This window comes from Scomber scombrus, chromosome 19 (genome assembly GCF_963691925.1).
Source record: "Scomber scombrus chromosome 19, fScoSco1.1, whole genome shotgun sequence".
Taxonomy (NCBI): domain Eukaryota; kingdom Metazoa; phylum Chordata; class Actinopteri; order Scombriformes; family Scombridae; genus Scomber; species Scomber scombrus.
The window spans coordinates 1,671,040-1,693,941 of NC_084988.1; the positions used below are offsets into that span (position 1 = coordinate 1,671,040).

The 22,902-nt window shown below is 40.3% G+C and overlaps 1 protein-coding gene across 1 annotated transcript in view; it reads left to right on the top strand.

Moving 5' to 3' along the window:
- Positions 1-258: 258 nt before the first annotated feature.
- Positions 259-22,902, top strand: part of LOC134001234 (transcription factor IIIB 90 kDa subunit-like) — a 153,935-nt gene continuing 131,291 nt past the window's right edge. The window contains exons 1-4 of the mRNA XM_062440802.1: positions 259-383; positions 2,907-3,116; positions 7,839-7,919; positions 20,033-20,206. Coding sequence (XP_062296786.1) covers positions 2,933-3,116; positions 7,839-7,919; positions 20,033-20,206 — 439 coding nt within the window. The 5' untranslated portion in view covers positions 259-383; positions 2,907-2,932. The remainder of the gene's footprint in view (positions 384-2,906; positions 3,117-7,838; positions 7,920-20,032; positions 20,207-22,902) is intronic.

Sequence of the window (22,902 nt, forward strand, 5' to 3'; positions counted from 1 at the left end):
CACTGCCTTAAATATTTAAAAGCCAATCAACTGTGCACACACAATTAAAACTGAGCGTTATCCAGACACGCGTCCACCCCTCCGGCTCGAGTTGGTATCGCCCGTGTCTCCCCTTCCAGCATCAGACGCACATGTTGGGTGTGTTGTGCTGAAGGATTTCACTCACTATTTCAGCCTTTTGCAAGCCGGTGTGTGCTGTCACGCTGCTGTTTGCTGTCCACAGAGAGCACAGACAATGAGATAAGTCAGACAGTCACAGAGAAACACTTTAAATATCCGAGTTATTGCATAAAAAAGCACTTTGAGAGGAGGTGAAGAGGCTTGACACGCGCCTCCACCGGCGGCGTGGCTGCTACTCTTGGACCTCCACTGGTACTATATAGGTATGTACACCGAGCACACACTGTCTGAATGAGTGTGTTTAAACACCAGAGAGGCTGTTTCATTTAGGAAATCTTTCTTGAAGCATGCACGTGTCTCATAGCGTTTGTTAAAGTCAAAGTTTGCTGCTGTAGCTCTGTTAGCTCTCAGCTGTCAACATGTGAGAGGCTCCTGCAGACACAAAAAAATACAGATTAAACCTTTAACTCACAGTCAGAGGGAGGAGTGAGGTGATTGCCAGGGTTGATTGGTAGTATTAGCTCAGGAGTTAGCTGCTGTTTGGATGATAAAGAAAGGGGGGATAAACAAAAATGCTAGCCGGCTGCTGCTGCTCAGCTGTGCCACGTAGCTAACCTGGCTAATGGGAGGAAGAGCAGGAGGAGGAGGAGGAGGAAAGCTGGGGAAGTTCTGCACAATCACTGCTGGATGCTGCTGCAGATCATCATCATGGTCATCAGCAGCAGTGGATACTTACTCAAACACTGTACTTTACTTGTGCATTTCCATTTTATTCTGCTTTATACTTACACATGTCAGAGGTGATTGTTCTACTATCTCCTCCACTACATTTATCTGACAGCTTATTTAGGGTGAATTAGGGTAATATGGGACATGTGGGACATCTAAGCTCCAATACATTTCTCTTTTTCTATTCAATTATTTTAAATATAGCTTGTATAAACCAGTATACTGTGTAAATTGTATTGCTTAAAATGACACGTGAACATACAGCCTACTAGTTTTTAAACCTTAAAACTGTTGGCCTATGACATTAAATGACCAAATATGGGTATGCACATTCAGATGAGGCTGCTTTGTATAAATTAAAGTATTTCTAAGCCTTAAAACTAGTGTCCCAGGTTATAAAATCTACAAATTCTGAAGCGATTTGGAATAAGAAACATTAAATAAGCTCTTCCTTTTGAGTACAATATCTAAAAGTTGTCTTCTAATTTAACAAGCGAACATCTCAGGGATTTCATAATGATATTAAGTGTTGATGTAATGTATTGGATTCATATGTTAATAAAGTAAACAAGTCAGAATTGCAGAAAGTCTTCTACATTACCCTAATCCACCTATCAGCATATTTATAATCTTATTTATATATATTCTTATATATCAGTCAGGCTGTAGTTTATACATTGGTGGAAAGTAACTATGCACTTTAAACTTAAATACTATTTTAGGTACTTACACTTGCTGCATTCCCATTGTATGTTACTTTATACTTAATTTCAGAGGGAATATTGTATTTTCTACTCCACTACATTTACCTGACAGCCACAGTTACTAGTTTATCAGATGAGGTTATTTTTAGGTTTATATAGTGGTTGAAAGTAACTCATTACATTTATATTAATACTGTATTAAAGCACATTTTAGAGGTGCTTAACTTGAATATTTCCATTTTATTCTACTTGATACTCACACATGTCAGAGGGGATTATTATACTTTCTCCAAATCACTACATTTATCTGACAGCTTTAGTTTGTTTTCAGTACATTATGCTCTACTACTGTGCTTAAATGTCATTTTTGACGTACTTGTACTTGTGTATTTCCATTTAAAGCTACTTTATGCTTTATTTCAGTAGGGAGATAGTGTACTTTTGTAATGCACTTCATCTATTTGACAGCAATAGTATGATTTCAGATGATGTTTTTATTCAGTTTATACTAGGGCTGACAGCAATGGAGTAAAATAATGTGATATATCAATCGATAGTCCTACATGTGTATATCTATACTGTATGTATACACATTAAGGCTGCACGATATAGACAAATGATTGTGTCTCCATATTGAAACGATATGACTTTTATTTCACACTTGTTTTATATTCAAAGTGTAGCAACAGTGAAAATTAAGCACTCTGAACAGATGGGGAGTTCAGGTCCTCTGAAATGAGGCCAACGTGGAAGTAACTTAAAACTGCATTCTATCAAAAGGCCACCAGGGGGCGACCGTTTTGGTGTCAAAAGGACTTCCGTCTCTATACAAGTCAATGGAGAATTCACCAACTTCTCACTTGATTTCTAACCTCAGTAAACGTTTTCAAAATGTGTTTATGGTCTCAATCGCTAGTTTAAAGCCTTCTTCAATGCAGTATGATGTTCATTTGGGACATTTTGGCCTCCCTGATTTTATATGTGACGATAAAGCAGGGTATGCATTAGGGCGTGGCTACGTAGTGATTGACAGGTTGATTGCTTCACAGGTTCAGGAGGGCGCCTCATGCTCCTCCTGATGCCCATATAAGTAGAAGCCGTGTTTTTGTTTTTCCCAGCATGCACCGGAAATTTTCAAGATGGCGCTGCTCAGATCCGAAACTATTAGCCTCCGAGCAGCAGTCCACAAACCAATGGGTGACGTCACGGATGTTACATCCATTTTATATACAGTCTATGGTTCTGAAACAAAACAGCATAATAATCCCCAATGGACATTACAGACAGACCAATAACAATAACTTTCTGCAACAATACTTTAACAATATTTTAAATGTCTTTTTTTCCCATCAGGCTTTGAGACTGAGCGTCGTGCCACCATGAGTCCCAAAGTATGCAAGAACTGCGGCGGCTCGGACATCGATGTGGACCAGGCGAGGGGCGACGCCGTCTGCATGACGTGCGGCTCCGTGCTGGAGGACAACATCATCGTGTCCGAGGTGGAGTTCGTGGAGACGGGAGGAGGAGGATCATCGGCCGTCGGACAGTTTGTCGCTGCAGGAGGTGAGAACGAGACGATCTGGTTCACCTGTTAGAAGAAGCTGTACCTGTGTCCATGTGGTTTAGTTTAAATTTAAAGGGTTAAAATGTGAAAATAAACGTATGAATAACTTGCACACATTCTTTTTTCGTGGACCCAGCATCAAATTTCTGCTTTTAATCCATTTAGAGAGAATATATTAGAGGATTATGGCAAAAATGTCTAAGGTGTGTAACCATAAAAACTTTGTACCAAATAATTCAACTTGCTTAAAAACAGTAAATTGTCAATAAAACACCATATCAACTAGTTTGGCATGATCTTACATTATAACTTTATATTAAATAAAGCTAATGGAATACAATTGTTCTAAATATTACATTTACTCTGGTAACCATGGAGATCAGGAACCTTCTTTCTTTCTTTCTTTCTTTCTTTCTTTCTTTCTTTCTTTCTTTCTTTCTTTCTTTTTCTCTTTTTCTCTCCTCCAACTTCTTGTTCTTTCTTTCTTTATTCCTTCATTTCTTTCTTTCTTCGTACTTTTTAGTTCTTTCTTTCTTTCCTTCTCCTCCGTCTGTTCTTTCTGTTCTTTCCTCCTACTTCTTGTTCTTTCTTTCTCTTCTTCCTACGCTTTCTTTCTTTGTCTTTCCTTCCATCTGTCCTTTCTTTCCTTCTTTCTTTCCTTCCTTCCTTCCTTTCTTTCTTTCTTTCTTTCTTTCTTCCTTCCTTTCCTCCTACTTCTTGTTATTTATTTCTATTCTTCATACGCTTTCTTTCTTTCTGTCTTTCCTTCCACCTGTCCCTTCTTTCCTTCTTTCCTTCTTTCCTTCTTTCTTTCCTTCCTTCCTTCCTTCCTTCCTTCCTTCCTTCCTTCCTTCCTTCCTTCCTTCCTTCGTGGTAGATAAAATATGTAATATGTATCATTCTTTTGTGGTTACACCATTTGACATTTTCAGGAGCATTCAGTCTTACTTTTGGTAAAAAATGGTGCAAATGTCATTTCAAATGATATAAAACCAACAAAAATACTAAATGTACATTTTAACAAACCTGATGCTGCTTTTAAAACTGGTTCTTAAAGATATATTTTTTAAATGTCTCATCTTACCAACTCTTATTTATCACTGACCCGCCTGCTGAGAGTGTTCGGTGGCCTTCAGGGACAAAGACCAAAAAAGAAAATCCAAACACTTTCAGCTAAAAAGATTTTACCGGCCTGTCTGAACTTTTATTGATTTATCTGACGAAGCTTTTACAGGAGTTTGTTTGGTGTTGATTGTGTGAGATGACTCATCAGAAACAGACAACACAACACAATAAACCACTGACACATCATCACATGTTTAACCCTCACATAACGTTCAGGGGCAAATTGGACCCATTTCTTTTACATTAGAGAGCTGTAAAAGCACCATATACACATTTCTCTTAGCCGCTCTTTTCTTAACCCTCCTGTTTTCCATCTCTTTTGACTGTTCCTTCTTTCTTTCCTTCCTTCCTTCCTTCCTTCCTTCCTTCTTTCCTTCCTTCCTCCCTTCCTCCCTCTTTCTTTCATTTTTCCTTCGTTCTTCCCCTCCTTCCCTTTCTTTGCTTCCTCCTCCTTCCATACTTCTTTCCTCACTTCCTTCCTTCCTTCCTCCTGTCCCTCCTCCCACCTTGCCTTCCTTCCTTCCTTCCTTCCTTCCTTCCTTCCTTCCTTCCTTCCTTCCTTCCTTCCTCCCTCTTTATTTCATTTTTCCTTCGTTATTCCCCTCCTTCCCTTTCTTTGCTCCCTCCTCCTTCCATACTTCCTTCCTTCCTCCCTCCCTCCTTCCTTCCTTCCTTCCTTCCTTCCTTCCTTCCTTCCTTCCTTCCTTCCTTTATCCTGTCCCTCCCCCCACCTTGCCTTCCTCCCTCCCTTCTTTCCTCACTTCCTTCCTACCTTCCTTCCTCCCTTCCTTCTCTCCTTACTTCCTTCCTCTTTTCCTCCCACCCTCCATCCTTACTCCCTTCCTTCCTCATTCCTTCCTTCCTTCCTTCTTCCTATCCTTCCATGACCTGAGGACAACAGGAGGGTTAATGTGAGAATTAGGGGGGAAAAAATCAGCATTCAAACATGTTTTCATGCGGATTCATCGTAGTCTTTAAAATATTCTTGCAGATCATAAAATAGTGATTGTGAATCTCTTTTTTCCATAAGATTATTAAAACATTTATTAATGACTAATGGTGAGTTTATGAATGTGAATTGGTGTAGAGACCTATAATGAGTCAGAATAGGAACAGTAAGTAAAGGGTTAAGTTGTTAAGTTGAACTTATTTCCACATCCAGCAGTTACTCTTTACTCTCTACCAACTCCTGAGGGAAATATCTAAATTCTCCACTATGTTCACGAGCTAGTCTACAGATAACTGTGTCTGCTGTTTGGTGCTGAGCAGGAAGTGAACAGTGGTGTTTTACAGCTTTAACTCTAAAAAAAACGACGCTATGAGACGCTGAGAGTGAACTAAAACAGTAAAGTTGCAGCCGTTAGTGAATGAATGCAGAATAGTCTTTATAACTGTAGTTTACGAGGTGCACCTGAATGCACCATGAAGTGTCTGTTTACAAAAATAGAAAAATCTATTTGTGGCAGGTCGCTATGAATGAATGAATGAATGAATGAGTGAATGAATGAATGAGTGAATGGGGGGAAACCTGCATTTTATAGACTAACTGACTGAATATTGGATTGATTGAGAAAATAATCAGATAATTAATTAATTGATCCTGAAAAGTAACTTAAAGTCTCCTTCCACTCAAACATGTGTTTTTCCTTCAGTTGGATTTTTTTTTATTTTTTATGTTTGATTTTCAATATACAAAAAACATGTATACAAAAGACCTCATACATATGAATGAACAATAATAGAGGTGTTGATTTTCTAAACTAAGGTCCTAACAAAGGTGAAGATGCAAAATGTACCTTCAGTTGGATGTTTGCACTTTAAATTCACAGTTTACAATAATCTTTGTGGCTTTTTTTGTTAAGAAACTGCACCAACGCAAGTCTGATTTGTAGATATTTAAAGTTTTTATCATGGTAGATTTTTATTCTTTATTACTTATATCAAACTTTATCAAATTAACCGAGGCCTACAATCATAAAAAGAAGAAATAAATCATTTAAAGGATGATTTTAGTGCTTCAGAAACACTTTTGTGAGTTTCCACTTGTCCAGTTGAAGTGTGTGTTTATATGGAAACAGCTTGGCTCTTATGTAACACCGTCCTGAGAGTTTATATATGTGTGTGTGTGTGTGTGTGTGTGTGTTGGTCCACAGCTGCTTATCTCAGTGTGTAACTTTTACCTCCACATTATCTCTGACCTTCAGCCGCAGGACGTTTCACTGCTGCTGAATCAGCACCAGATTCACCTGTTTTAGATCTTTATGTGTTGTAGTTCCTCTGATTGTCCACCAGAGGGCGCTGTTCCTCACACTGTGGTGCTTCCACCTGTTCAGGACACTTCTGGCAAAAACCCCACTTATATTTAGAGCTAAAAAGATTTGTTAATTAGTTGATTGACAGATTAATTGCCAACTATTTTGATAATTGATTTGTTGTCATTTTTCCAGCAGAATCTCTAAACAGCTTCTCAAATGTGAAGATTTGCTGCTTTTTTTTATTATTATAAATCATTATAAATTGCATATCTTTGAAGATTTCTGTGAATAACTGGGACATTTTTCACAGTTTCCTGAAATTGTAAAGACTAAAAGATTAAGATGGGATAAGATAAACTTTTATTGATCCCACAGTGGGGAAAATGAACTGCTACAGCAGCTCAAAAAGATATGAGGGATATGAGAAAAACAATAAAACTAAAAAAGGACATTAAAGTGCAGGAGTGCACATCAGAAAAAACAAATAATTACATTTTAAATTAATTTAAAAAAAAATTAAAAGAAATTACATTTTAAATTAATTTAATAAAAATGAAACAATGAAGATTATCATTGGTTGCAGCTGTACTTATGCTTCTATAATTTCTCTCTCACTGATGGAAAAATCAGCTGTAATTAGAGTTAAGTTAATTTATCTTCAAAGATTCTTCGCAGGGCTTCAGATACTAATTATTTTCATTGTAAATCAATCTGCTGATTATTTTACTCTTAATTAAATAATGAGGCCAGGGTAAACTCATCTAATTACTTATTTAGTTTACTTTAATAATATAAGACAAGGAGAAGCAGATCATTTAAGATGCTTGAAACATCAAATTGTAGTTATTTTTACTTTAATGATACTTTAATGATAATAGATAATCAATATAGTTGCCATTTATTTATTCATTTATTTTGTCAGCTGGTTAGTTGAATGGTCTTTCAGCTGTAGTTTATTATGGTTGACCTGCAGTGACAGGACTTTTTAAATGTATAATTTATTGAACATTTTGCAGAAACATTGATGCTTAATTTGCATTTTCAGTGCAGAATCTGTGATGAATGAGTAGAGAACATGATGCGGGTTTGATGCTTAGTATGAGGAAAATTAATGGAAGTTTTAATATCCACACAGACTTATACATAAAACAATTAAAGGAGGAAAAAGATGAAAATGTATCCATTTAAGGCAAGAAAAAGTCCTCTTTATCGTCTATTAACTAAAACATCAACAGGAAAGAAATGACACAGCAGAGGTGTAAAAAGAGATAATTTAAGTTATTTTAATTGAGTGTGTTTTCAGACTCATAATAAACATTTCTGTGTGTTTTGTGTCCTCAGGTGGAAACAGGAATCCCTCTTTTGGAGACGGACACTTCACAGGTGTGGGGAGAGAGTCCCGAGCTCAGACGCTGCAGAAAGGTGAGCGACCAGCAGAGGGCGCCACTCACTTACTCACTTACTCACTACTTTACACCAGACTCCAGACATTTGTTCCTCTTCATCTCTGAAAGTGTGACAGCTCCTGCTCGATGACTCTTATTACTTTTAAAAAGCAGATGTTTGAAAACCTGGAAGTATAAAGAGACAGTTTGCACACATGGCTGCAACCAAGGGTTTATCTTTTTAACCTTTGTGTCGTCCTCCCGGGTCAAATTGACCCCCGTCTGTTTTGACTGTTCCTTCTTTCCTCCCTTCCTTCCTTCTGTCTGTCCTTCCTCCATCACTCCTTTCTCTCTTTCCTCCCTTCCTTATTTCCTTCCTCCATCCCCCCTTTCTTCCTTCCTTCTGTCCTTCCCTCCTCCCTCCCTCCTTCTTTCCTTCCCTCCTTCCTTCCTCCCTTCCTTCTTTCCTCCCTCCCTCCCTCCTTCTCTCTTTCTTTCTTCCCCCCTACCTTCCTCCCTTCCTTCTTTCCTCTGTGTCCTTCTTTCCATCCTTCCTCCCTTCTTCTTTTCCTTTCTCCCTCCTTCCCTCCCTCCCTCCTTCCCTCCCTCCTACCTTCCTTCTTTCCTCCCTCCTTCCTTCCTTCCTTTCCTCCTTTCCTTCCTTCCTCCCTCCTTCCTTCCTCCCTTCCTTCTTTCCTTCCTCCCTCCTTCACTCTTTCTTTCTTCCCCCCTACCTTCCTCCCTTCCTTCTTTCCTCTGTGTCCTTCTTTCGATCCTTCCTCCCTTCTTCTTTTCCTTTCTCCCTCCCTCCTTCCCTCCCTCCCTCCTTCCCTCCCTCCCTCCTACCTTCCTTCTTTCCTCCCTCCTTCCTTCCTTCCTTTCCTTCTTTCCTCCTTTCCTTCCTTCCTTCTTCCTTCCTCCCTTCCTCATGTCCTTCCTTCCTTCCTCCTTCCTTTCCTTCCTTCTTCCTCCCCTCCCTCCTTCCTTCCTCCCTCCTTTCCTTCCTCCCTTCCTTCCCTCCTTCCCTCCTTCCTCCCTCCCCTCCTTCCTTCCTGAGGACAACAGGACGGTTTAAAGGACGGATAAAAACAATGGAATAAAACTCTTAATCTTTCAGACTGAGGTGTAGATCTGACAGAAGAAGCTTCTCCTCTCTGAGTCTCTGAGTATGTTTTTCATTTTTGAGTTAATAGCAGCTTTCTGAGCCGCGTGCATTAACATATTTTATTTAATCGTCACTCACAAAACAGTCGAGTAATTAAAGGCTTTTTAACATTCTCAGAGATTTTCCTTCTTTTCTTCTCCTTCTTGTTCCTTCCATCCATCGTGTCGGCACCTTTCTTTAAGTCCCAGCGTTTACTCTCTTTACTTTTCCACGTGTATTTAACAGCTGGGATAAAGTGTAATACTGTGTAATTGTACATAGATGTAAAGGTTGAAGTTTAACGCTAAATTAAAAGTTAGCTTAATGATGGATTATATACCTGCAGTACAAACTGTCATTAACTGCAGTATCGAGTTTTTAATTGTAGTGTATTTTTCTCAGGAGAATATAAATAATTACACACTTTCACCTGCAAATCATCACAGCTCCAACAAGCTCCGATCAGAGAGTCTGAGAGGAGAAAAAACAGTGAAAAAAAGGATTAGTTATAATTTAAAGTGACCCACATGAGAACATCTACATCCGCTGAATAATTAATTGTCAGAAAGTTAACTGGCAATATGAATAATTATTGTTTTTTTAAACAGAAACGCCAACGCAGAGTCTCAAATGTGAGGATTTCTGTCTTGTTTTTCTTGTTTTTTATGTTGTGTTGTAAGCGTATCTTTGGTTATGGATGTTTGTTGGATATAATGAGAGCTTTTAAAGACGTCACTTCAGGCTTTTTAAACTCTTTTTAAAACATTTTGACACTATTTTCTGCTGTTTCAGTGTTTTTCACTCAGTCAGATTCTGTTTGTGGTGGTTGAAGCGATATTGAATATGCCTTTATGTAGAAATTAATGTGATTTTGTTCTTGCTTATTTTAGCAGCTAATTATTTAAAATGATGCAGTAAAAGAAAAACAAACTTTTCTCGAACCTTTTTGGCCGTGTGAGTAGAGATTTCTGAGTTTATGAGGTGCAATTGAATGCACCATGATGCCTCATCTCAAGCTTTTCCATTCAAAGTGATGTAGATGTCAGCGTTTACAAGGTGCACCTGAATGCACCATGAAGTCTTTTTCTTGTTTTTACAATAATGGGAAATCTGTGTGGCAGGCCGCCATAAATAAATAAATGAATGAATGTTAATGGATGTATTTTACAGACTAATAAAATATTTGATTGATTGAGAAATCATGAATTGAGCCTGAAGAGAAACTTAAAGTCTCAATCCGCTCAAAAATATGTTTTATTTCTTGTTCCTTCAACTTAATCTGCTGAAAGTTTCTCTGAGCTCAACTTTAAACCAGAGTTTAAGTTTAAGCGTCGTATCTATCAACATGATATTTGTGACATCACAAATAGTCTGTAAGCCAATCCTGGTTCAATATTCAGCTTGTACAGGTGTGATGTGGAAACTTAAAGCCTGAGAATCGACTTTACAGTGAAGGAGGAAACATCTTTACATATTTATAGATCCTGGAGGTTTTAATGAGGGAGAAGCAGGAGGTGTCATTTTAAGGATTATAGCTGTGGCAGCTGTAGTTTGTTTCACAGGTTTATACAGTGGTGCATATGCTAAAATACTGTACTTAAATATCATTTTGAGGTACTTTTACTTGTGTATTTCCATTTAGAGCTACTTCATACTTAATTTCAGTAGAGGATATTATACTTTTGTACTTTTATTTGAAAAAAATTTAGCTTTTTTTGGTGTAAAAATCATATCAGACACATTATTATTCAAAGTAGAGAATAGTAGTCTCTAAACATGTCTGCAGAGGATCTTTAAGTTGCAGTTATTATCACGTTATAGTTTCAGAGGCAGTGAGAGGACACTGTTCAGAGGTTTTAATGAGTAAATCAAACGTTAAACTGACAGGAGTTTAGATCTTATGTCCTTTAGCTGCAGCAGAGATGTTGCTTTCCTTTCTCTTTTACATGTTTATGTGTCTAATGATGAGCTCGTCTGTGTCTATACATGGCTGTCAGGCTCCTGTAGAGACCCCAGATTAATATAACATTCTTCTGGGGCCCTCGGAGGAACCCCGTAGGGCCCCGAGGTTTGTCCCCCGGACCCCCTTCGCTGTCTCACGGGGGGGTTTTAATCTCACTCACTCCGCTCTGCGTAACACAACATCAACAGACAAATCGCTCGGCTCGCGGTTGGCAGGCTGCCGTGCATAGAGGCGACGAACAGCTGGTTACCGCGGTGACGGCCGTCTGCTTGGCTGATGATGTTTGAGCGACGGAGCCGCAGAGTCACCGAGCTGTCAGACTGCAGCAGACGCTGAGTAATGCAAGAGTGTGTGAGTGTGTGTGTTTGAGACAGCATGGAGAGGGGGGATTAGTTTAGTCACAGCGTGTGTGTGAGAGAGAATACAAGGATGAGGTTTGGGGAATACTTCTGATATTGTGTGTGTGTGTGTCAGTGTGTGTGTCAGAAGCTGCTTTGAGAGACAGATTTCAGACTTAAGACCAGTTCATTGGGGACGGGAACAAAAACCCGATTGGTAAAATGCTGATTTTTTGTCAGTTATTACTGTAAGTCTCCAGGAAATGAATGTAAGTCGATGTAATGTCCCCAAAACAGACCTAGGATCATTTTTGTGTGTGTATGTGGTGTGTTAGGCTACTTTTTGGGACAAATTTCAGACTTCAGAACAGTTGTGCATATGTGGGGGAAAAAGCTGATTATTTTGCATCAGAGGTTATATCAGAGTTACTGTAAGTCTCCAGGAAATGAATGTAAGTGTATGTAATGTCCCCAAAAAAGACCAGTAACCCTAATATAACTTCTGACCCAATATCAGCTGGGACATGGCTTTTGTCCCTGAGCCACCCCCAATAAACTGATCCCAAGCCTGAAATGTGTCCATAAAAATATCCTATGACAAACAAACTTTATCCTAGTTGTTCTCAAGGAAATTAATATAAGTCTATTTAATGTCCCCAAAAGTGACCTAGGATAAAATGCATGTGTGTGTGTGGTTTGTCTTTGACTACTTTTGGGGACACATTTCAGACTTAAGAGTTGTGCAACTGGGGGAAAAGCCATGTCCCCACCTGGGTAAAAGCAGATTTTTGGGTCAGAGGTTATATTAGAGTTACTGTAAGTCTCCAGGAAGTTAATGTAAGTCTATGTAATGTCCTCAGAAGTGACTTAGGATGAATCTTGTGTATGATGTCTGTCTTTGACTACTTTTGGGGACACATTTCAGACTTAACAGCTGTGCAACTGGGGACAAAAGCAATGTTCCTGGTTGGGTAAAACTAGATTTTTGGGTTAGAAGTGATGCTTACGGTTACTGTGGGTCTCCAGGAAGTTAATGTAAGTCTAAGTAATGTCCCCAGAAATGATCATGGATAAGTTATGTGTGTGGGTTAATTCTGATTATTTGAGGCCGACATGACTATGCACAATTGATGCCGTTTCTCACCTCCGCCTCCTCTTTATAGACAGGTGACTGCAGCACCTGGGTATATTAGTGTTGGCTATTGGGGCCGGCGGAGCTCTCGGTTTTTAGGCACGCAGCCATACAGTTTTAGACCGCTGCTATGTGTTGTTTTTTATTTTTGTTTGAACGAGTGGAAAGGAAGGAAGTGAACTAAGTTGATCTGTCTGTCACTCCATGCTGCGGTAAGCAACCTAAGTTTTTGGAAATAAATATATTGAACCAGAGAAGAGTGTTTGGATTTCATGGAAACCTAAAACCCTTTGACAGCGCTGGAGTGCGTCGGATATAGAGGCATGTAAACCGAGAAACAAGAGCACCTTTTATTGGAAAAGATTGTGCTTACAGAGACTAAGAAATATAACTATACTTTATACTAAAGATTGTTGATGTTTAGGCATGGTCAGTACTACATAGACTCCTAATATTTTGTCTACCCCCTTAACATACATGAAGGGTGCAAAAATCCCTGAAGGTAAGTTACCCCTGGCTGAGAATCACCTGGTGGGTTTCCATCCACCTATTTTTTTAAATTTGCATTTTCAATTTGTGTGTAAATTGGAAAAAATTTCAAATTTGGCAAAAAACTTTATGCTTGGGTACGTTATAAAACAGTACAATATAAAAAGACTTAGTGAATAATTCATGACTTAAACTTTTCACCAAAGATATTAAAACATCTGATTTGTGAAGCTCCTCAAATTTAACACATGAAACAAACAAAATTATGACCTCTTATTATTTTACTGTTTGGGGTTTTGACGTCCATCATCTCGTTGCCTCTTCTTCTTCTCTGATGGTTTAATTGGCTTCACCAACTGTTTATCTTCATGGACTCTTAATTCTCATTTTATTTTGATGACTTTTTTTTGTAAATTTGGTTAAAATTTGCGCTATATATGGTTGGAAACCTGGATACTGTTTGTAAATAAGGGTTATAACTCTCATAGTAGTGTGTGTGGGAGCTGAAGGTTTGTTGCGTGTGTTAAACTGTGTTGCAGTGCGAGCAGCTTCACCGTGTGTGTGTGTAAAGTCTGCTGGGAGATTTATGGCCGTCTGTGAGTCTGCAGGCATCTCTGAGAGAGGAACAGCTCGTCTTCTTCTTCTTCTCCTTTCTGTCCTCCGGTAACTTTCCCCAGCGGCCGTCTGTGCATCCTCTCGTCTGGCCACCAACTGATTCATGTCTGGGAGCACAAACCCCTCCTCATCTTCCTCCTACTCGTCCTCCTCCTCCTCCTCTTCCTCCTGTGTATTTGTGTATCTGTGCTGGGGCTGTAATGTATCACCAGGCAGCCCCTCATGTATCGGGCCTACAGTGTGATGCAGTGTAGGCGTCATGACTGGAATTTAAATGTGTATTTTAAAGCTGCCCCGAGCAAGATTTATGTGTGAAAACAGACTCGTCTGAATCACAAAGCCGAGCTGCAGCAAAAAAAACAGTGTGTGTGAATGTAAAAGTAGAGCTGGAAGTTAAATCAGTGCATTGATACTGCAGTAAGAGACCAGCTGTCCAGAGCAGATATGTCTGGATATTGTTATATGATGAAGCTTTTAAGTGTTTTTTTCTTTCTTTACATACAATAAAACAACTTTAAGAAGTGTTGCAGCTGAGTTAAATCAATAGCAAGCAGGGAGTTCTGGTCCTCTGAAATGAGGCCAACGTGGAAGTAACTTAAAACTGCATTCTATCAAAAGGCCGCCAGGGGGCGACCGTTTTGGTGTCAAAAGGACTTCCGTCTCTATACAAGTCAATGGAGAATTCACCAACTTCTCACTTGATTTCTAACCTCAGTAAACGTTTTCAAAATGTGTTTATGGTCTCAATCGCTAGTTTAAAGCCTTCTTCAATGCAGTATGATGTTCATTTGGGACATTTTGGCCTCCCTGATTTTATATGTGACGATAAAGCAGGGTATGCATTAGGGCGTGGCTACGTGGTGATTGACAGGTTGATTGGTTCACAGGTTCAGGAGGGCGCCTCATGCTCCTCCTGATGCCCATATAAGTAGAATCCATGTTTTTATTTTTCCCAGCATGCACCGGAAATTTTCAAGATGGCGCTGCTCAGATCCGAAACTATTGGCCTCCGAGCAGCAGTCCACAAACCAATGGGTGACGTTACGGATGTTACGTCCATTTTATATACAGTCTATGATCAATAGTTTAATCTACTCTGGACAGAAAGCATCTGATAGGATGCTGCATCTACTGTTAAAACCTGCTTTGATTCTTGCTACAAATAATAATTATATGAATTATTAATTGAGCTATAAATTGCTAAAACATGCACATAACAGTTTTCTTAGAGTTCAAGATGACGTTATGTTCAAATGTCTCGTTTCGTCCAAGATATTCAAGTCAAAACTGATTTATAAAACGGGAAAAAAAAGCTGTAAATCTGTTCAAGAGACGTCTGTGAGAAACAAATATGAGTTGGATGAGTCCTGCAGTGGCGTCATGAGTCAGATATGACAGTAAGTCTGTGGTTTTTAATGTCTTTCTCATAATGATGATGATGATCTCCAACCAGCAGATATCCAAATCAGAAATACTTTATTCATCCTGAGGAGTCACGTTACAGTTTCTCCCATTCGAGGCTAGAAATATATAAATAGAGAAATTAGGAGAGAAATAAGCGTTAGAAGATGTATAAAATAATGCTGAATCTATTTATCTATATTGTGTTAAATGCAGGAATAGTATTAATAAAGATACTTGTAGTTCCTCACGTTATCCACACCGATCACCTGTTTTTAACCCTCCTGTTGTCCTTGAGTCAAGGGAGGGAAGGAAGGACGGAGGGAGGAAGGAAAGGAAGGAAGGAGGGAGGGAGGAAAGAAGGAAGGAAGGAAGGAAGGAGGGAGGGAGGAAAGAAGGTACGAGGAAGGTAGGGGGGAGGAAAGAAAGAAAGAGAGAAGGAGGGAGGGAAGGAAAGAAGGAAGGAAGGAAAGAAAGAAAGGAGGGAGGAAAGAGGAAAGAGAGAAGGAGGGAAGGAAGGAAAGAAAGAGAAAGAAGGATGGAGGAAAGAAGGAAGGGAGGTAAGAGAGGGGAAGGAAAGAAAGAGGGAGGAAAGAAAGAGAGAAAGAGGGAGGGAGGAAAGAAGGAACAGTCAAAACAGACGGGGTCAATTTGACCCGGGAGGACGACACGAAGGTTAAATCCAGGTGTGTTTAGCTTCCTCTGGTATAAAAACCTCCTGCACATTGATGTCATGTAAATGCCACTCTGCCTCAAGGCGTCCTAGTTTCTATTCATGTAAATGTTACTTTTTTTTAAACGTGAATCAGTCATGTAAAGGTCACAAACTATTTTTTAACAACCTGAGAAGAAGAGTCCTAATTACAGCTGCAGCAGTGCTGAGTCTCTCTGTCCTACTTTATAGTCTGTAACACAAACTTGTCAGAAATTAGGGTAAAAATTAACTTTTTTTTACTCTTATTCAACAGTAGCTACTTCAAACTTAAATACAACAGATAATAAACGTCCTTTATAACTTCACACTACTACATTTCTACACTTTGATGGTTTTTATCCTGTCCTATGTCATGTTTTTAATGGCTGCTGCAACCTGAGTTTTCTTTTTTAAGTGAAACACAACATGAGCAACATATTAAACTAAGATTATTTAAGTCTGACTATAATTAAATTACCTTTTACTGTCTACTACAGCAGACATATCGACCCTGCACCGTTCCATCATCCACTTATGCAGCTGGAGTCCTGATTTCAATCCATCAAATCTTTACATAAAGTGATTTCATGTCTTTATATAATAAGCAGAGCACACAGGTCACACTGAGCCTGATTGCATCCTGATACACACGAGCTGCTCCTCTCTTCTTATCTTAACTTTATAACATGAACACAAGTCTTCTCCTGCTGTTAAACTTGTTGAATGAGTCACTTAGCAGGTTAGACGGCTAATTATCTCCTCTGCAGCTCATTAAACATACCTGCAAATGTCACTTCGGACCTGTTTAGATGCTGGTTCGGTTGTAGCTCTTCAGAAACCTTGTTAGTGACAGTCTTAATTCAGTAAGATGTGTTACTGTGTCTCAAACAGGCGGGGAGCTCCGGTCCTCTGAAATGAGGCCAACGCGGAAGTAACTTAAAACTGTATTCTATCAAAAGGCCACCAGGGGGAGACCGTTTTGGTGTCAAAAGGACTTCCGTCTCTATACAAGTCAATGGAGAATTCACCAACTTCTCACTTGATTTCTAACCTCAGTAAACGTTTTCAAAATGTGTTTATGGTCTCAATCGCTAGTTTAAAGCCTTCTTCAATGCAGTATGATGTTCATTTGGGACATTTTGGCCTCCCTGATTTTATATGTGACGATAAAGCAGGGTATGCATTAGGGCGTGGCTACGTCGTGATTGACAGGTTGACTGGTTCACAGGTTCAGGAGGGCGTCTCATGCTCCTCCTGATGCCCATATAAGTAGAATCCCTGTTTTTATTTTTCCCAGCATGCACCTGAAATTTTCAAGATGGCGCTGCTCAGATCCGATACTATTGGCTTCCGAGCAGCAGTCCACAAACCAATGGGTGACGTCACGGATGTTACCTCCATTTCTTATATACAGTCTATGGTCTCAAATCTCTTTTTCCTGTATTTAGACCTTTTTGATATTTCGGTGCATTAGTGCGTTCACACTGAGAAGTATGGAAACACGCAGCACTATGAGAACCTGGATGATTTCACTCAAAACAGTCAGAAAGTTGAGTAACTATGGATACTTCTCACCCTCAACGGTCGCCATCTTGGCTCCGTAGCAGAAAGCCGAGGACGTTGTTACTACGGTGAACATCGCTGCGTTATACAAATATAAATTATACATGTGTTTTTTACACTAAGCTCCATTATATAAATGGACTGATTGCCCCCCCGCCCCCCCTCCGTCCCCTCAGGCAGAAAGCTGCTCAGCATCAAGGCTTAAGGCCAGCTTCTTCTTCCCAGAGGCTGTGAGACTGTTAAACTCTTTACCTCACTAACTGAACCTCAGTGAACTGTTACTGCTGCGGCCATACAGATAAAGTATGTGAACTCTTTGGTATTATCTAGTTTTCTGCATGAATTGGTCATAAAATGTGATCCGATCTACAACTAAATCACAAGTATAGACAAACACAATGTGCTTTAACCTAATTACCAATTAATGCAGAAAACTATGTAATTTAAAGAGTTTACATACTTTTTCTTGTCACTGTATGCTGTTGTATTAAGTTATTTTAGAAAGTTCATCTTAGATAGGTTTTTTATTTTTAACCTTCGTGTCGTCCTCCTGGGTCAAATTGACCCCGTCTGTTTTGACTGTTCCTTCTTTCCTCCCTTCCTTCCTTCCGTCTGTCCTTCCTCCCTCCCTCCTTCTCTCTTTCTTACCTTCCTCTCTCTTTCCTCTCTTCTTTTTTTCCTTCCTCCATCCCCCTTTCTTCCTTCCTTCTGTCCTTCCTTCCTCCCTCCCTCCCTCCTTCTTTCATTCCCACCTCCCTTCTCTCTTTCTTTCCTCCCCATTACCTTCCTCCCTTCCTTCTTTCCTCTGTCCTTCTTTCCTTCCTTCCTCCCTTCCTTTCTCCCTTCCTCCCTCCCTCTTTTCCTTCCTTCCTTCCTTCCTTCCTTCCTTCCTTCCTTCCTTCCTTCCTTCCTTCCTTCCTTCCTTCCTTCCTTCCTTCCTCCTTCCCTTCTTCCTCCCTTCCGTACCTTCCTTCTTCCCTCCTTTCCTTCCATCTTCCTCCCTTCCTTCCTTTCCTTTTTCCTCTCTTCCTTCCTTGACTCGAGGACAACAGGAGGGTTAAGATGATTATTTAAGCTTTAATTTATCACTCTCACTTTAATACGCTGCTGGGACCTGAGTGCAAATGTTGTTCTTTCTGTGTGAAAGCACTGTGAACCTATACTGTTGTTGCATATAAGCCTAAATATATATATAAGATTTAGAAGTCTGTAATGATTTGGTACAGAGAACGCTACCTTCCTAACTTGTTATTGTCATTTCCGTCCATGTTTGATTTGAGATAACACTAACCTGTTGAAAGGACACCGTGTACTAACACAAGTATGTGATTTGAGACACAACAACAGAAACTGGCACACCTTTTATTCCTTTATTCTAATTGTACAAAACTATTAATAATACATTTAAAAAGACATGCTGCCATTATATTTGACTGCAGAGGGATCAAAGCAGCAGCTGTATGGATGTAATTATTACAGAAAACTCCAGTTGATGCGGTTTTACTGGAATAATGAGACTGATTCAGGCCTGAGAACGGAGATCCAGTCATGGTTGAGGCTGATGAAGTGTGTGTGTGTGTGTGTGTGTGTGTGTGTGTGTGTGTGTGTGTGTGTGTGTGTGTGTGTGTGTGTGTGTGTGTGTGTGTGTGTGTGTGTGTGTGTGTGTGTGTGTGTGTGTGTGTGTGTGTGTGTGTGTGTGTGTGTGTGTGTGTGTGTGTGTGTGTGTGTGTGTGTGTGTGTGTGTGTGTGTGTGTTGATATCAGCTGGTTTTACATGTGAAAGGCAGTTAAACCGAACAGAATGACGAGCCACGATGAGCTCAGAGTCTCACACATTCCCAGACATCACACTGTGTTCAATGGGTCACACACACACACACACACACACACACACACACACACACACACACACACACACACACACACACACTCACATCTGCTTCTGTGCGAGTGGATGATTTTAACATGAGCTCATCCCGAGGTCGTGAACTCTATTCAACACTTCTTTTCTCTTCCTTGAGTCTCCACCTGCTCTTACATTTGAAGTCATTGGTGTGTGTGTGTTTGTGTGTCTTCGGATGACGAACATGTGCTTTTTTTTGTTTGTGTGCGTTTGCGTGTAACGACATAATTATGTGGGTTTGTGCATGTGTGTATAATGAAAGCCTCGTGCTCATCTCGGCCGTATTTGTCCTGACTTGCTTGCAGAGGTGTGTTTGCATAATGTGATGTTTGTGTGCTTGTGTAATAACATGCTTGTGTGTGTGTGTGTGCTTGTGTAATAACATGCGTGTGTGTATCTGTGTGTGTGTGTGTGTGTTCTCGGCCTCGTTCCAACATTCATGCTGGGATCAGAAAACTGTGTTTACATTATTTGTGATGGTCATTGTGTCAGATTAGAACATCAAGTCCTGCACTGACTTCACTGAGGAACTACTACTAATATTAACAGCAGCAGCAGCAGCAGCAGCAGTAGCAGTAGTAGTAGTAGTAGTAGTAGTAGTAGTAGTAGTACTACTGCTGCTACTACTAGTACTACTACTACTGCTGCTTGTAAGTGACTCTGAAAATGGTCTGTTAATGGTAATAGTAATGGTAGCTACACTCCTACCAATAATATTACTACTTCTACTACGACTAGTATTACCACTGATGATGATGATGACAAATAACCTTGAAGTTAAATCATATTCCCTTTAAATATTCACGCTCTGCAGAGGATGAAAAACGGATCAGATGCTGAATATTAATAGTATAAAATAAATAAAAAGGTCTCATGTACTGACCTGCTCATGTTTTTGTGTCTCTCCAGCGAAGCAGAACATCAACACTCTGGGTCGCCAGCTGCAGATGAACCAGCACTGTCTGGACACCGCCTTCAACTTCTACCGGATGGCGCTCGGCAAACAGCTGACCCGCGGCCGCAAAGCCTCGCACGTCATCGCCGCCTGCCTCTACCTGGTCTGCCGCACCGAGGGGACGCCACGTATCCTTCATGTTCAATTTGTGTCTTTATAAAGGTGAAAAAACAGCTAGGAAATGCATTCAATGTGTCTTTATAGGTGTTAATGATGATACAAACACTGAATTTCAACTAAAACATTTTTATTTTTTAAGTAAATTGCACAGAAAGTCTTTATTCTCTAAAGGCTGATTTCCAGTTTTTCGCTATTATATTGAATTATGTCTAATGATAGTCTATAAATCCATTTAGAAATTATATAAAAATGCTGTTTTATAACTTAAAAAGAAGGTAAGGTATCATTATTGATCCCCTTTGGGAGAAATTCAAAAACTGACACAACAGTGGCAGCGTAATGGTCAGTAAGTAATTAAAATAAATAAAAAATACTGTATCTCTTCAGTGCTTTAAATATAAAATGTATTATTATTATTATAAATTCTTGATACTAATATACAAGTGTGCAATTGTTCCTGGGATTAAATAGTAATTAGGACAGCCTCAGTCTTTTTAGTGGGAGGTGTACTGGGAGCTGTGGTGTTGTGGTTGATGGTATATGGAAGAGTCAGGTGTTTCCATGGTTACGATGCAAACAGGAGCTGCTAATAGTACAATCAGTGTGACTTTCATGGTGTAGATTCCCCCAAAATATAAACAAATATACACTCCTTCTATCCATTCATATAGTGACATCAGTCCTGTTACAGTATATAAGTAACCTATAGATGTTGGCTGTTTGGGGTCATGTGACTCATCTTGCACCTTGTCTGTTGGCTGTTTGGGTCATGTGACTCTCATCTTACACCTTGTCTGTTGGCTGTGTGGGTCATGTGACTCATCTTGCACCTTGTCTGTTGGCTGTGTGGGTCATGTGACTCATCTTGCACCTTGTCTGTTGGCTGTGTGGGTCATGTGACTCATCTTGCACCTTGTCTGTTGGCTGTGTGGGTCATGTGACTCATCTTGCACCTTGTCTGTTGGCTGTGTGGGTCATGTGACTCTCATCTTGCACCTTGTCTGTTGGCTGTGTGGGTCATGTGACTCTCATCTTGTACCTTGTCTGTTGGCTGTGTGGGTCATGTGACTCTCATCTTGCACCTTGTCTGTTGGCTGTGTGGGTCATGTGACTCATCTTGCACCTTGTCTGTTGGCTGTGTGGGTCATGTGACTCTCATCTTGTACCTTGTCTGTTGGCTGTGTGGGTCATGTGACTCTCATCTTGCACCTTGTCTGTTGGCTGTGTGGGTCATGTGACTCATCTTGCACCTTGTCTGTTGGCTGTGTGGGTCATGTGACTCATCTTGCACCTTGTCTGTTGGCTGTGTGGGTCATGTGACTCATCTTGCACCTTGTCTGTTGGCTGTGTGGGTCATGTGACTCATCTTGCACCTTGTCTGTTGGCTGTGTGGGTCATGTGACTCATCTTGCACCTTGTCTGTTGGCTGTGTGGGTCATGTGACTCATCTTGCACCTTGTCTGTTGGCTGTGTGGGTCATGTGACTCATCTTGTACCTTGTCTGTTGGCTGTGTGGGTCATGTGACTCGTCTTGCACCTTGTCTGTTGGCTGTGTGGGTCATGTGACTCATCTTGCACCTTGTCTGTTGGCTGTTTGGGTCATGTGACTCATCTTGCACCTTGTCTGTTGGCTGTGTGGGTCATGTGACTCTCATCTTGCACCTTGTCTGTTGGCTGTGTGGGTCATGTGACTCATCTTGCACCTTGTCTGTTGGCTGTGTGGGTCATGTGACTCATCTTGCACCTTGTCTGTTGGCTGTAGCCGTCTTTCCACTAGAGATGCAGAATATATTCAGCTTGGAAAAGAAGAGAAATGTTTGAGCAGTGAAGTTTTGTCCTGGCTGGAAAACAACTTTTCTTCTTTTTATCATTTTCAGCTGCAGCTGCTGTCTAGTTTTTTTTGTGTGAGAACTATTTAAGAATAGTTTTTAGTGAGACTGATTTATTTGTTACTGCTGTTGTGATGCTCTTAATGCTTTTAATGTGTTGGCTTTAAGCTCTAATGTGTCTCTGTTGCTGCACTTCTTCTGTTATTCAGATTCAAACCTCAGTTATGGTGCATGGACTGTGCTTATATGGAGCTTTTCTAGTCTTTTTCACAACTTAAAGCACTTTTACACTCCATGTCACATTCACCCATTCACACCCATTCATACACTGATGGCAGGGTGCGACCATGCAGGGTGCTAACGTTCCCTCAGACATTCATACATCAGTATCTTGCCCAGGTTTTCTTATTAGTGGATGACCTCTCTACCTCCTGAGCCACAGCTGCCTCAGTTGTACTTCAATTAGTTTCATTTTGTTAGGGAGCAGCTCTACTTCTGCTTCCATTAAACCTCCTGTTGTCCTCCCGGGTCAAACTGACCCCATCTCTTTTGACTGTTCTTTCTTTCCTTCCTTCCTACCTCTTTCTTTAAATTTTCCTTCGTTCTTCCCCTCCTTCCCTTTTTCTTTGCTCCCTCCTCCTTCCATCCTTCCTTTCTTCCTTCTTCCTTCCTTCCTCTTTTCCTCCCTCCCTCCCTCCCTCCTTACTCCCTTGTTCCTTCCTTCCTGCTTTCCTTCCTCCCTCCTTCCTTCCTTCCTCCTTTCCTCCCTTGCTCCCGCCTTACTCCTTTCTTTCCTTTCTTCCTCCCTCCTTACTCCTTTCGTTCCTTCTTTCTTTCCTTCCTTCCTCCCTCCTTCCTCCTTTCCTTCCTTCCTT